This window comes from Urocitellus parryii, chromosome 6 (assembly GCF_045843805.1).
Source record: "Urocitellus parryii isolate mUroPar1 chromosome 6, mUroPar1.hap1, whole genome shotgun sequence".
NCBI classification, from domain to species: Eukaryota; Metazoa; Chordata; class Mammalia; order Rodentia; family Sciuridae; genus Urocitellus; species Urocitellus parryii.
Window position 1 is genome coordinate 89,620,901 of NC_135536.1, and position 16,234 is coordinate 89,637,134.

At 33.8% G+C, this 16,234-nt stretch overlaps 1 protein-coding gene across 3 annotated transcripts in view; it reads left to right on the forward strand.

Moving 5' to 3' along the window:
* Ganc (glucosidase alpha, neutral C) overlaps window positions 1-16,234 on the forward strand; it is a 78,114-nt gene that overhangs the window by 22,820 nt on the left and 39,060 nt on the right. For all 3 annotated transcript variants that reach the window (XM_026392794.2, XM_026392803.2, XM_026392787.2), the window contains exons 6-7: window positions 2,907-3,089; window positions 13,743-13,788. In XM_026392794.2, the coding sequence (XP_026248579.1) occupies window positions 2,907-3,089; window positions 13,743-13,788 (229 nt within the window). The remainder of the gene's footprint in view (window positions 1-2,906; window positions 3,090-13,742; window positions 13,789-16,234) is intronic.

Consider the following 16,234-nt stretch of genomic DNA (forward strand, 5'->3'; position numbering starts at 1 on the left):
TCCCTTGTTAATAAAGTAGTTGCTATCCGAAATGGGTATAGGCAACAGAACCTCAAGAATGGGAATATGCTTTTGGCTTTTGATCTAGTTAGATTTGAAGGCAATGAGGACCTGGTTACCATTAGGTGATGGAATACTAATGTATGAACTGAATTGTGTCTTCCCCAAAAATTGATTTTTTGAACCCCTAACTCCTAATACCTCAAAATGTAACTGTATTTGCGATGGGCCTTTAAAGAGGTGATTAAGTTAAAATGAGGACGTTAGGTTGGGCCTCACCAATTATGACTGGTGTCCTTAGAAGAAAAGGAGAATAGGGCACACACACACACACAGGAACACTCATATGAGGACTCAGAAATAAGGTTCGGCAAGCCTAAGGAATAGGCCTTACAAGAAACCACACCTGGCCAAGTGCAATAGCACATACCTGTAATCCCAATGACTCGGAAGGCTGAGTCAGAAAGATAAGAAGTTTAATGCCAGCCTGGACAACTTAGTGAGACCCTATCTCAAAATAAAAAGGGCTAGAAATGTAGTTCAGGGGTAGAGTTTCCCTAGATTTAATTCCCAGTACACAGTGGTAGGAGGGTATAGAAACCAAACCTTCCAACACCTTGGTCTTGGAATTCCAGCTTCCAGAACTATGAGAAAATAAATTTCTATTGTTTAAGCATGTAGCCACCCTGTGATATTTTGTTTTGGATGCATAGCAAACTAATATAAGTAGTAATAATCCATGGCATTCTCAAAGTTATTTAAATTACTACTGGTAGTCTTCTGAAATAAAACACCTATTGAAAGCAGACCATGTGGTAGAACCGTAGCACTAAACTCTGTGGTAGCCTAGCTGCTATTAGCTTCCCTGAAGAGCTTAATGAAAGAAAACAGTCTTAGGACTTTAAATTCTTAACTCATGATTTTTTCAGAGAACTATCCTGAAATTCTATCATCTCTTGTAGCTGCAGGGTCCTTGTAGCTGAAAATCACATACAGAGTTCGATACTAAAGCTATTGAATGAGAACCAAAGTTGAATTCACAACTTCCTCACATCTGTGAACTTAGGGAGTTAACTGGGAAGAAGAAGGACCTGTTAAAATTTAATGGCAACATTTGCAAGAGTTTCATAAACCTAAATACCTGAACTTCAGAACTCCACTGAGCTTCCCATTCTTGAAGAAATGGCTCTTCTTGCTATATCCAATAAGGTTGATCCTGACTTGCTTGACCCTGACCTCATCTAAGATAAACCTTGAAAAGGGATTTCAGTGTTCCTTGTTTTACCCTTACCATCCTTGATTCCCTCCAGACTCATCGTCACAGTCAGATCCCAATTTATTTGAGCATATTACATTCAAACTTAGGAGGAGAAGGCTTGCATGCTTACAGAATTATAAGAATTTATGATGACAAAAACCTGGGAAATGTGTGGAAATTATTTCTGGGGGATTTCTAGACAAGAAGAAAAGAAACTTATTTTATATCAGGTTAAATTTATTGACACAGGTACATGTACCAGAGAATATAGATTTGATATCTAAATGGGACAGCTGAGAATGGTTCAGGTAGTTTGCTTGGTTGATTAACTTTGTACTAAACTCAGCTATGGATTCTGCTGATTAAACTGAGATCCAAAAATTCCAAAGCACAGTAAAGAAGAAATGATTCATAGACTTAGGGAAATAAAGATGTTCAAGTGGATTTGTCACATAAAACCAGCTCACCTAGCCCCTCATTCTTTCTGCAAGAGAATCCAGAAGATACCCCTTCATTGAGAAATACATTAGCAAAGGAACAGTTGGAAAGCAATGCAATGAATTTTTTTCTTTTGCAGACTGGAGATAATGGTGGGAATTGATGCCATTAAAATGGTCTCTCTGCAGTGGCAATGATAAAAGATTCAAGGTGATAGAGGCAAGGTAGCAGCATTTAATTGTGAGAGACAAAGTGGACATAATTTCATAATATGCAGTAAGGCTCACATAGTACACAAAACATTTTAACCCTCAGGGTAGTTAACAATTTATCCTGGGGTCCATTAGTCTAAGACAGATGGACTAGAGTCCTGCTTAATGAGCAGTGAGACAGCCTCTCAACCACTCCAGACAATTGGTTTCCAGGTCCCAAGCATCTACGTGAAAGGGAGTCCTAGAATCCATGGAAAATGACTGAAAGGACATAGTAAGAACATAAACTGTCCCATATCATCATTCCCTAAAAGATCCTGTGATTGTTTACCAGGGTGAATGTGCACTACAAAAAGGGAGAAATCTAGGACTGAGAGGGATTTTAAGTGCTGGCTCTGAGCTTACATCCTTAGGCTCCAAAACATCTTAAGAGTCTACCTATCGAATTGGAGGCTGATGAGGTATAATAATAAGTAAATAAATAAAAGTAATATGTAGTAAGTAATAAGTAGATAAATAAAAATTGACCTGGTCCATTTCCTGTAGACTCCTTAATTTCTGAATATATGGTGGAAATGAGAAAGGAAAATAATGTTTAAATTCTGAAGTGTTACTAGACTTTACACACAAAAGTAATACTGATGATGACAGTTAACACTTGAATGTTTCTGTGTCAGGTACTATGCATGGTCTTACTTAATTCTGTCCAAAAAACTATTTTGGTTGCAACTTTTATCTGTACTTTACAGATAAGAAAACTGAGATATAGAAATGTTGGGTAACTTCATTATCTAACGTTATAAAGTAATATGGTAAAGTTATGTTCAATATAAGCTCTCTTGACACCAAAGCCCATGCTCTCAACAATGGTTTTCCACTGTCCTATCTATGCTATATTCATTAAGATTGATTTACTAATTAATTACTTTGAATTACAAGTCACATAGAACCACGTAAACCTATAGCAGTTTATTTTCCTTTCCTGCTCTGTTTTCTAGGCTGATTTCATGCTCAGGGGATAAAGGCAGTCTGATATTGGAAGATGGAAAAGGAGATCTGAAGTGTCATATCACAGAAAACCCATTCAAGATAGACTTGGTATCTGAAAAAGAGGTTGTGATGAGCATAAATTCCCAGGGCAAATTATTCTTTGAGCACCTACAGATTCCTCCCAAACAAAGGTATTTTTACACATTACTTAATGCATAAAGACCTAACAAAAACCTGGTTATGAGTATCAGCTGCTTATCAGGATTATAAATTCATCATAGAAAATTGGTTTAACTTTTTTGCTGCGATATTCTGAGGAATTTCATGTTTTCATATGTGCAGGTAAATACATGCTTTGTGACAAAAATGATTCCCAAACTTTTGAGAATGTCACATTCTTACTACACCCTGGGTGTGACTGATGGCATTCTCTCCCTCCATAGCCTTCTAAAAAAGTATTAATGTGAACTATTATGTCTTCAAAATGTCACTTTCTCCCCTAGAATAACTTGAGTAACTGTAAGTATGAGTAGTTCTACAGGAATGTTCTTGGACTATCCACTCCATCAAAGCTACTTGTTCCCAGTCACATGATTGAGAAGTAATGATAAGGAAGAGATTCTTCCTTTAAAAAAAAAATTATTATTTTAAGTCTTCCAGTCAGTAGTTCTTTGCATTTTTATCATAATAGTGAACATATTACATGGTCTTCAGAGAGCATTTAGCAGTCATTATTCCCAAATAGTGAGAGGTTTTTTCCTGGGGTTTCATTTATTTCTATCTTAAATTATAAATTTTAAATATTAAAAATATCTTGGGCCTGGAGCTATAGCTCTGTGGTACAATACTTGCCTAGTGTATGTGAAGCCCTGAGTTAAACCACCAGTGTCACAAATAAAAATAAATAAATAAAATAAAATCCTCCTAGAGAATGAGTGAGTTAGGATGCAGGATACAAGATTAAATATGCAAGAGTCAGTTACTTTCCTGTATACCAGCAATGAAAAGTGCAATTTGAAATAAAAAACACATTTACCACTTATATTAGCACCCTCAAAACAAAATACTTATCTTTAAATTTAAAAATAAGTAAAAGATCTATGTAAGGAAGACTACAATACTCTGATGAAATATTTCAAAGAACCGTATAAATAGTAAGTTGTTTTGTTTTCATGGATAGAACACCTTGATATTGTCAAGATGCCAGTTCTCCCAACCTTATCTGTATAGTCAATGCAATCTAAATAAAAATCCCAGCAAGTTATTTTGTGAATATTGACAAACCAAAGTTGTATGGAAAGGCGAAAGATCCAGAATAGCCAACTCATCACTGAGGAGACTAACAAAGTTGGAGAACTGATAGCCTAACTCAAGACTTACTACAAGGCTACAGTAATAGAGATAGTGTGGTATTAGTGAAAGGGCAGACATATAAATCAGTGGAACAGAATAGAAAGCCCAGAAATAGACTCACACAGTGGTCAACTGATCTTTAGCAAAGAGCAAATGTAGTACAGAGCCAATAGTCTTCAACAAATGATACTGGAACCATTAGATGCCTACATGCAAAGAGTAAATCTAGGCACAGACCCTATTGACTTCACAAAACATGATCTCAAGGTGGATCAGAAACCTAAATGTAGAGGCTGGGGTTGTAGCTTAGTGGTGGAGTACTTGCCCTCATGTGTGAGTGAGGCACTTAGTTTGATCCCCAGCACCAAATAAAAAAACTAAATAAAATAAAGGTATTGTGTCCATCTACAACTAAAAATATTAAAAAATTTTAAAAATAAAGGCATAGTGTCCATCCACAATTTAAAAAGAAAGAAAGAAAGAAGGATACCTAAATGTAAACAACAAAAATGTTAAACTCCTAGAAGATAACAAAGAATAATACCTAAATGACCTTGAATGTGATAATATCTTCTTTAGATATAATATCAAAGAAACAATTGACAAAGCTTAACTTCATTAAAATTAAAAACTTCTTTTTTTTTTTTTTTTGAGAGTCTTGCTAAATTTCTAGGTTTGTCTTGAGCTTCTGATCCTCCTGCCTCAGCCTCCTGAGTAGCAAGGATTACAGGTGTGTAACACAGCTGGGGTTGTGGATCAGCAGTAGAGCGCTTGCCTAGCATGTGTGAGGTGCGTGAGGTGCTGGGTTCTTTTTTTTTTTTTTTTTTTTTTAAGATAGAGAGAAAGAGAGAGAGAGAAGAGAATTTTATTTTTAATATTTATTTATTTTTTTTTTTTTAGTTCTCAGTTGAGCCACATCCCCAGCCCCGAGGTGCTGGGTTCTATGCACATAAAAATAATAAATAAAATAAAGGTATTGTGTCCAACTACAACTAAAAAAAAATTTAAAACTCTGCCCTGTGAAAGATAATGTCAAGAAACCATAAAAACAAGCTGTAGACTAGGAGAAAATATTTGCAAAAGACCCATCTGATAAAAGATTATTATCCAAAGCATATAAAGAGCTAAACTTGATAGTAAGAAAACAAATCCCAGTTAAATAGTAAGCCAAAAAATTATTAAAAACTCACAAAAGAAGATACACAAATGACAAGTGGGCATGTAAACTTCATTAGGGAATTGCAAGTTGAAATAAGGAGATTCTAGCACATATCTATTAGAATGACCAAAATCTAAAACCCTGACAACATCAACTGTTGTAGAGGATGTGGAACAACAGAAATTAATTCATTGCTAGTAGGAATGCAAAATGTTACAGCCACTTTTGGAAGAAATTAGGCTATTTCTTGCAGAACTGAACTTATTCTTCCCATATTATCCAGCAATCACATTCCTTGGTATTTTCTCAAATGTATTGAACACTTATGTCCACAAAGAAAACTACACGTGGAAGTTCATAACAGCTTTATTCATAGTTCATAAAATATGGAAGCAACCAAAATATCTATTAGTAGGTTAATTGACTAACTGTGGAACACCCAGATAATGGAATATACTATTCAGCACTAAGAAAAAATGAGCTGTCAAGCCATGAAAATATCATGGAGGACCAGGGAATGAAATTGATCAAATTATGTGCATATTTGAACATGGCATGCTGAATCCCACTCATGTATAATAATTATGAACATTTTTAAAATGTTTAAAAACAAATATCATGGAGGAAATTCATATGCCTATTATTAAATGACAGAAGCTAATTGTAAATCTGGGCATCTGATTACATACTGTGTAATTCCAACTATAGGACATTCTAGAAAAGATAAAACTGTGGAGATAGTAAAAGATTAGTAGTGGCCAGAGGTTGTAGGAACAGAGCACAGAGGACTTTATAGTAGCAGAACTACTCTATGTGATACTACAATGGAGGATTCATGTCATACATTTATCTATGCCTCAATTGCTTTAAAAAATAAAGTTTATTAATATTTTAAAATTAAAAGGTAGGCATGCATTGTAATCCCTGCTACTCAGGAGGCTGAGGCAGGAGGATCACAAGCTCAAGACAAATCTAGAAATTTAGCAAGACTCTCAAAAAAAAAAAAAAAAAAAGAAGAAGAAAAAGAGCTATGGATATAGCTCAGCTCAGCTCAGCAGTAGAGAACTTGCCTAGCATGTATAACGTCCTAGGTTCCATCCCTACTACCACAAAAATAAATAAATAGTAAAATACCATGGAAATTTTTTAACATCTATAAGAATTAAAAAATTAATATGTACAGGGTTGGGGTTGTGGCTCAGCGGTAGAATGCTCACCTAGCACATGCAAGGCCCTGGGTTTGATCCTCAGCACCACATAAAAATAAATAAATAAATAAATAAAGTAAAGGTATTCCATCCAACTACAACTAAAAAATTTAAAAAAAAATTTAAAGCATTAATATGTACAAGTTGGGCACAATAGCTCATGCCTGTAATCCCAGCAGTTCAGGAGACTGAGGCAGGAGGATTGCAAATTCAATTGCAATGTCAGCAATTCAATGAGGCCCTAAAGACTTAGCAAGAGAAAATAAAACATTAAAAAAAAAGGTGGGGCTTGGGAAGAGTTCCAAGATGGCAGAATAGAGGAGGTCGTGTTCCTGGCTGCTCTGTGGCATGAAACCAAGAAAGCAGACATGCAGCTTCTCTGCAAGGTGGGTGAACAAAAAAAAAAAAAAAAAAGGAAGGGAGGGACTTTATTCAAACCTAAAACTGAACATTCAAAGCAGACATGGGACACAGGATGTTGGATATAATAAAATAAGGAAAAAAGTCCCCACTGGCATAGGTGCTGCCACAGCCCTGTCAGAAGCTCCAGATAGAGAGGTCCATCCATGAGCATAGTAGAGAGAAAAGGGAAGTAAAGAACCTGGCATTTTTGGGAGGCCTGAGGTATGCCTGGGTTTGGAACATTTAGAGACCGAAGAGATTGCTCAACAAACCCGAAGAACTCTCTGCAAGATATTTGTGTGGGGAAAGAAGCTGCCATCTCTCCAGGTAGCATTCAGAGGACAAAGGAAAGAACCATTTTGCAGCTTCTTCAAGAGGTCTAGCAACTGAGGAAGCCAATTCCTAGCAAACCCAAGTTTGGCCCAAAATACAGGCTCAGTAATACACACTATGTGTGACATAGAGTGTGCTTAAGTAACCAGAAGAAAATCAAACATGGAGAAAGGTTTATACAGGGGACAACTGATGGAGGAAACCCACCCAGCTTTCCCCCTCACCCTCCAATCCAGCTGGGAGAGTCACATTTGGCCAGGAATTCAGAAGGGTAGGGGGCATGAGAAATTTTTGAAGTTAACCCAAGACCAGGAAACTTGGGGTCTGCAGGTGACACAGGGGACTAAAAATTGGCTCCCCCACCACACAAGTGGAACCCAGGTGAGATCCCTGGGGTATAGTGTTCCAGTGTGGAGCAAAACTGGGCATTGGAGGTGTGCTGATTTAAATCTTTAGACCAATTAGCATTCATCAAAGAGCCTGGAGCCTGCCTAAGCCTAAAACCCTACCTCCAGGAACTCCACCTGTGGGACTCTACCTCTCTCACTCCAGCAATCTAGAGGGTGGAACATCACACTCCAGAAGACCCCACCAAAAAATGCTGAGAAGTTGAGACTATTTTGAATTCCAATGGAAAGAATTCTTTAAATTTTCATGAAGACTTTTTTCTTTTCTTTGTTTTTATAAATTCTTTTTCACTGTTTCATTGTGACTTTAATGGTACATGGACATTTATACAGTTTCCTTTATTTTTTTTCCCTCTGGCATTTCTGAATACAGTTATTTAACATGGATTAGTTTCTTATGAAGTATGATGTTTGACTAGTATAGTTCAGTTCTGCTTTGTATTCTTTTATTTTTATTTTTAATTTTTAAAAATTTTTGCTTTATATTTATATTTTTATCCTGTTTCCCTTGATTCTCTCTTTTCTTCTGCTAACAGCCAATTTCTATTTTTCTCTCTTTTGCTCTTCTTTTAATCTTTTACTTCTGTCTTCTCTCCTCCTTATAATCATCACATCCTATATCACTTTTGTTCTCTTCCTGTCCATCATCTGAAAATGTAAACCCTTTTACAAACTTGCTGTTTTTATGTTAGGCAATAACTGATCATATCATTTCTGTTTACTGTGATAATTAACATTATAGATATCATAGTAGGAACTATTTGGATTAATGCTATATATTGTTTGCATTGATGATTGTTGTTATTTGTCTCCATCTAAACAGTGAGGTAATGAAAACCTTCAGGGACACTTTAAGTCCACAGGGCAGAAATTTTACTGCCTCAGAGCCATACTGTTAAATGGGGAGACACACAAACAACATGAAAAGGCAACAGAACAAATCACCCCAAGCAAACCAAGATACTCCAATAACAAAAAACATTGACACCACAGTGGAAGAAATGTCAGAGAAGGAGTTTAGAATGTACATGGTTAAATTAATCTGCAAAGTAAAAGATGATGTAAGAGTGCAAATAGAGGTAGCAAAAGATCACTTTAATAAAGAGAGATTCTGAAAAAAAAAACACTAACAGAAATCCTTGAAATTAAGGAAACAACAAACCAAATTTAAAATTCAATAGAAAGCATCACCAACAGACTAGACCATTTGGAAGACAGAACCTCAGACAATGAATATATACTCTTGAAAATAGAGTTGACCCAGAGAGAAAATGTTAAGAAACCATGAACAGAACTTCCAAGAATTATGGAATAACATGAAAAAAACAAATTTAAGATTTATCAGGATCGATGAAGGCATGAAGATATAAGCTAAAGGAATACACAGTCTTTTCAATGAAATAATATCAGAAAATTTTCCAAATCTAAAGAATGAAATGGAAAGTCAAATATAAGAGGTTTACAGGATCTCAGTGTACAAATTACAACAGGCCCACATCATGTCACATTATAATGAAAATGCCTAGCATACAGAATAAGGATAGAATTTTAAAGGCTATGGGAGAAAAATATCAGATTACATGGAGGGGGTAACCAACACAGATCGTAGCTGATTTCCTAACCCAGATCCTCAAAGCTAGGAGGTGCTGGAATAACATATACTGAGCTCTAACAAAGAATCCTATATTCAGCAAAATTAAACTTCATATTTGAAGATGAAATAAGAACCTTCCATGATAAACAAAAATTAAAAGTATTCAAAACCAGAAAGCCTACACTTCAGAATATTCTCAACAAATATTCCATGAAGAAGAAATGAAAAAAAAAAGTGAAAACCAGCAAAGGGAAGAACTATATTAAAGGAATAGTTAATCAAAGGATAAACTAATTCAAATTAAAAAGTAGAAATAAACCAAAATAACTGGGAGCACAAATCATATTTCAGTAATAATCTTGAACATTAATGGCCTAAACTCATTAATCAAAAGACATAGACTGGGGCTGGGGTTGTGGCTCAGTGGCAGAACGCTTGCCTTGCACATGTGAGGCACTGGTTTCAATCCTCAGCATCACATGAAAATAAATAAACAAAATAAAGATCTTTTGTCCATGTATAACTAAAAAAAATTCTTAAAAAAGACATAGACTGGCAGATTGGATTAAAAACAAGACCCAACAATGTGCTATCTCCAAGAAACTCACTTCATAGGCAAAGACATCCACAAACTGATGGTGAAAGGATAGGAAAAAACATACCACTCATATGGATGACATAAACAGCAGAGGTTTCTGTTCTCATATCAGATAACGTGGACTTCAAGCCAAAGTTAATCACAAGGAACAAAGAAGGATATTTCATATTGCTTAAGGGAATTATATGTCAACAAGACAACAATCATACTTATGACCCAAACAACGGAGCATCTATGTACATCAAGCAAACCCTTCTCAACTTCAAGAATCAAATAGACCACAACACAGTAATATTGGGTTTGAACACTTTTTCCATATATATGAAAACAAATATGAATATATATGTAAAAATATACATGAAAATATTTAAATGGGTATGGATTTGTATATAATTATTTTTCTTTTGAGATGAATGTTTATAATTTTCTTAAGATTCTAGATATGATTATGTAACAGAATATATATAAAAACTTATAGGTAGGATTTTGGTTGCCATTAGGGTATATACATATGTATATGAATGTATATAAATATATACAGAATATATATGTGAAAATATATATGGATATTCAAAGTAATATTTATAATATTTGTTAAAAAGGCTCATGATTATGGGTAAGACTAGATTTAGTTCTGAATTATGGCTTTGGTTTAGGGGATGGGTTACCTTTGGAACATATATGTCAATATATATGAATATGAATATAGAGGTAATATCACATATCAAAATTTATATATATATACTTTTATCTATGGATATTTTTAAGGTAAGCAATATTGTTATGTGTGAAATCTAGGTTATACCTATGGAAATGAGCATATATATATAAAATATCCATGGGTTTTTATGTGAATTTGTGAATTTATGAATTTATATCCCCAAATACATAGGTACAATCATGTAAAATGTTATGGTTTATATGTATAGAGGTTCTCCAAGGTATATGGTGGGTATAGGACTAATATAGAAAAATAAATAGGGTTAGTTTAGGGATTGAAATTTTTATTCAAATATAGGAATACAAAAATGAATACATATGTAAAAATATACATGAAAATACTTAAATGGATGTAAATTTGTATATAGTTATTTTTCTTTCGAGGTTAATGTTTTGTTTTAGTTATAGTTTATAATTATGTAACTGAATATATATATGAAAATGCATGAGCAGGAATTTGGTTGCTGTTATGGTATATTCATATATATATAAACATGAATATATATAAACATATGAATATGTGAAATATATATGGATATTTAAACTAAAAAAAAATTAAAAAGGGTCTGAAACTAAAATGATAAAAGAAAGTTATAGGTATGGAAATATTTTAGTATGGAAAGTTAGGAGGTGAAAGAAATGTATCTTGATGAGAAAGTATTTTGCTGGCGAAGTAATATTCTTGGACTAAAGTTCAAGATGAAAGGGGACAAAACTAAGGATGTAAATTTGTGAATGTCAGAGTAAGTCACAGAAGGTTTGTGGAAGGTAAATTTCAAAAAGTTTGTGTTTATGATTAAATTGGCTATAATTAGCACAAAATTATTTAAACTTTAATGTTCTGATATGAAGAAAAGTCAGAATCGTTAATCTGCTCTTATCTATCAATGATTTTCTTGTTTTTTTTTGTTAGGTTTTATTATTTGGGGAAACTAAGTCTTAAAGGAATTAGGTTTGTAGCGGTTTTAAAGTCTTAAATGATTATTTTGTAATTGGTTAAACAAACAACTGTTATTTAGATTATAACAATACTGTTGATATCCAAAATATATGTAACTAGGTATATGTATGCATCTGAGAACTATCTATCTAAGCTTTGTCTAAGTCTTATGTAAAAGCTTATAAAATGAAAGTTTATATAATTTTACTGACAAGACAACCAATAAGTGTTCTCTTTTATACATTGTATCTGACACAGAAAGGCCACACTGTCATTTGAAGACCTGTTGTATATATGTATGCTTTGATTAAGTCTATTTCTGATTATTAGCACTGTTTCCTAAATGTATAAGATATTTAAAGCTATCCTTTGATTTTTGTTCACCCATGCAGACCTGCGATTATTGTTATTGTACATTTGGATTCTATATTGTACCTTAAAAGTAAAAAAAATAATAAAATAAGAAAAATAAATCAATAAATAGATTTTTTTCCAGGTTGGGGATGTAGCTTAGTGGTTAAGTATCCCTAATACCAAAATGTATGTGTGTGTGTGTGTGTGTGTGTGTGTGTGTATATATATATATATGTACAATATAGGAAAGATCATCTAAATCCATAAGCAAAAGAACAATAAACAAATTTAAAAATGGGGGATATAAACTATAGCAAGTTGTGTTAACATAATGAATGTCAAAAAATTAATTTTGAGTGAAAAAAAGCATATCACAAAAGAATATAAACTGTGTGTGTGTGTATATAAAATATACATTTTAAAAGGTAAAACCTAATAATGTATAAAACCTAATAATGTATTTTTGGGGATTTATGTGTGTGTGTGTGTGTGTGTGTGTGTGTGTGTCTGTCTGTCTGTCTGTCTGTCTGTTTGTGAGAGAGAGAGAATACTTTTTTAAAACACCAAGAGAATGATTAATACAAACTTTCATAGTGCTATCTCTGAAGGTATGAGGTGAAAGCAGATAGATTTGAAAAGAGGTGTATAGATACTCCAAAGGAACAAGTTATTTCAGTTGCTTAAGCACAGTGGTATATTTATAGCTATTCACTTATTATTATCCTTTAAACTCTATGTTCTTTTATCTCTGTTCTGTGTTTTACATTAAAGACACAAATTAATGTGAATAAATAATTCATAGAGTAAGAAATAGAAGTACCATAAAATGTATAAAAAAGCAATTTACATCATTAATGACCATAGAGATACAAACTGAAATGCTTTATCTTTTCTAAAATTTTACAATGGCAAAGACCCAAAAGATTGGTAAAGCCCCTATTGTTAAGAATGTGAGGAGAGCTGTGGTGCATGCCTGTAATCACAGCTGCTCAGGAGGCTGAGGCAGGAGGATTGTAAGTTCAAAGCGAGCCTGAGCAACTTAGTGAGACCCTATCTCAAAATAAAAATTTTAAAAGGGCTGGGAATGTGGCTCAGTGGTTAAGCAACCCTGGGTCCAGTCCCTAATACCACACACATATGCACAAAAAGAATGTGAGGAAAGCCATACACAGTGGAGCATACCTGTAAAACCAGCAACTTGGAAATCTAAGGCAGGAGAATTTCAAGTTTGAGGCCAGCCTGGGCAATTTAGTGAGACCTGCCTCAAAATAAAAAATAAAAATAAAAAGGGATGGTGATATAGCTCAGTGGTATAATACCAAAACAAAAAGATGTTGGGCGATAAACACTCAAATACAACTTTGGGTAAAAGAAAATTTTAGAATAAATTGTCACAATTATTCTGAGAGACTACATTGTGTTGCTGTGTACCAGAGTACAATGAGTGGGGAAAGCTATATTCTACCTTGTTTACATATTTTTTGTTGAAATATTATGATATAATATTTGAGCATATATTACACTTATAATAAAAATAAAGTTATTTTAAAGTGTTAACAAATTTTCAAGTACATGTACATTTGTGTAAACAATCAAGCTATTGGTTTGTTCATTAATATTCAATTTTCTAAGCTTGAGTTTATAATGGTGTTATATTTAGTAAGTTAAAGGATATAATTTATGACATCTTAAAAGTTGAAAATGAAAATCTTTATTATTGAACAAAATTCCGTCTTTCCATCATTGAGTGAAATAATTTTCTTTATGTTAAAACAGAACTACCAAAGAAAATGAGGAGAGTGCATCAATCAATACCTCTCAGGTAATTTAGATGGAACAATTTATCTTTTTTATGTTCTTTACCACAATCATGATTTTGTGGCACATAATGAATTCTGTTCCTCCCTTATCCAGAAGAGTACTTGTTAATACTCTACTACATATAAATGACATTACATCTCTTTGCTTGCCTTATCATCTTATTCTTTCCTTCATTTATTCATTCATATATTCATTTATTTGTAAAAACAGATACATCTTAAGTACCTGCTTGTTTTCCAGGCATTATGTTGGATAAAAAGAATAAACCTTGAATTAAAAAAAATCCCAAACATGTGTTAGGAACTTAGAATCTTTTGGGAAAGGCAGGCATTGACTAAATGATTGGGAGAATACAAGAAGGAATCTGTCCAAGGAATCTGCAAAAGACCTTTTGAAGAACATAATGTTAAAGCCTGAGTCACAGACCCTTTGCAAGAATTTGACAAAAACTGAACCATCCCTATAGAAAAGTTTTTGAATTTCATATTTTTTGATAGAATTCATGGACTCTAAACCCCATCCATATGGATACTATTGCCTTCATTAAGGATTCAGGCATGCCTTTTAAAAATACACAGATCATGGGGCTGGTGCTGGGGCTCAGTGGTAGAGCACTCGCCTGGCATGTGCAAGGCACTGGGTTCGATCCTCAGTACCACGTAAAAATAAATAAAATAAAATATAGATATAAAAAGACCAGAGCTCTTGTTTTAAAAAAATGTAGAGGTCCACCTTACAGAACTTTTAATTATGAACAAATAACCCAGAAATGGACAAAGAGTTCCTTTTAAAGAAATATGCATTTCATATACATGCAATTTTTTAAAAAACATTTTCATTCTCCTAAGGAAAAGGAAAATCTGGCAAAGTTCATAACTCTAAATCAAAAGATTATGGACCTTAGGGCTGGGGTTGTAGCTGTGTAGGTAAAGCATTTGTCTAGCATGTGTAAGGCACTGAATTAAATTCTCAACACTGCATATAAATGAATAAATAAAAAATAAAGGTCCATCAACAACTAAAAAAATTTAAAAAGATTAAAAAGATTGTGGACCCAAGTAGTCATTGCCATCCCAGTCAACATAAGAATATAGTTGTAGGGCTGGGATTGTGGCTCAGCGGTAGAGCACTCGCATAGCACAGGCGGGACCTAGGTTCCATCCTCAGCACTACATAAGAAATAAATAAATAAATAAGGCATTGTGTTAAAAAAAAAAAAAAAAAGAATATAGCTGTAGTTTAGCTAATTGGAAGACAAAGGGAAAAGTGCCCATCTCAGCAAAAACAAATCTCTATTTAGGGTCTCTCAAAACAGACTAGAATTATTTGAGCTCAATGTTTTACCTCACATGTTTACATGAAAAATGTTTTCCTCCCCATCACCCCAGTGCTGGAGATGGAACTCAGGGCCTCAATATTTGCTAAGCTAATACTCTGCCTCTGAACTACATGCCCAGCCCAATTTTTAAAAATTTTTGCATATATAAACACTACCATTTTTCAAAGTGCTTTCACATCACTTTAGTTCATATGCAAATATTCATGTCATAAGGTATAACTATTCCTCAAAAAATTAAAAATGGAATTATAGTACGATCCAATAGTTCTTCTGGGTTTATACTCAAAAGTGAAGTTACAGCAGCTTATTCAAAGTAGACAAAAGGAGGAAGCAACTCAAGTCTCTTGATGATGAGTACATAAACAAAGTGTACTATTATACTTACAATGGAATATTATTCAGCCTTTAAAAGAAAGGAAATTCTGAGTAATGCAGCAAAATGAATGTAACTTGAAAACATTATACTAAGTGAAATAAGCCAATCACAAAAGAACAAATGCTATATATAATTCCACTTTATGAGGTACCTACTGCAGTCAAATTCTTAGAGACAGAAAGAGAAAGGAGTTACCATGGGTGGAGAGGGAGGAAATGGGGAGTTATTATTTAATGGATAGAAAAGTTCAGTTTGGAAAGATGAAAAACATTCTAGAGAGAGATGATGATAATGAACATCATCACACAACAGAGCTAATTTACTTAAGGCTGTGAACTGCATACTTGAAAATGGTGAAAATGGGCTGGGGATGTGGCTCAAGCGGTAGCGCGCTCGCCTGGCATGCGTGCGGCCTGGGTTCGATCCTCAGCACCACATACAAACAAAGATGTTGTGTCCACTGATAACTAAAAAATAAAATATTAAAAAAAAATTCTCTCTCTCTCCTTCTCTCTAAAAAAAAAAAAAGAAAATGGTGAAAATGGTAAATTTTAGGTTATTTTACCACAAGAAAAAAGAAGGATGATTAATGACATTTATATAAAATACAGGTTTGATTTATTAAATATACTGACATCACAAATTTATTCTAAAAGATGAATTCCTTTTATTATTATTTCTTAATAATCCAAATAAAATGTGCAGATGTTGCATCACAGGAGAATTGAGAGA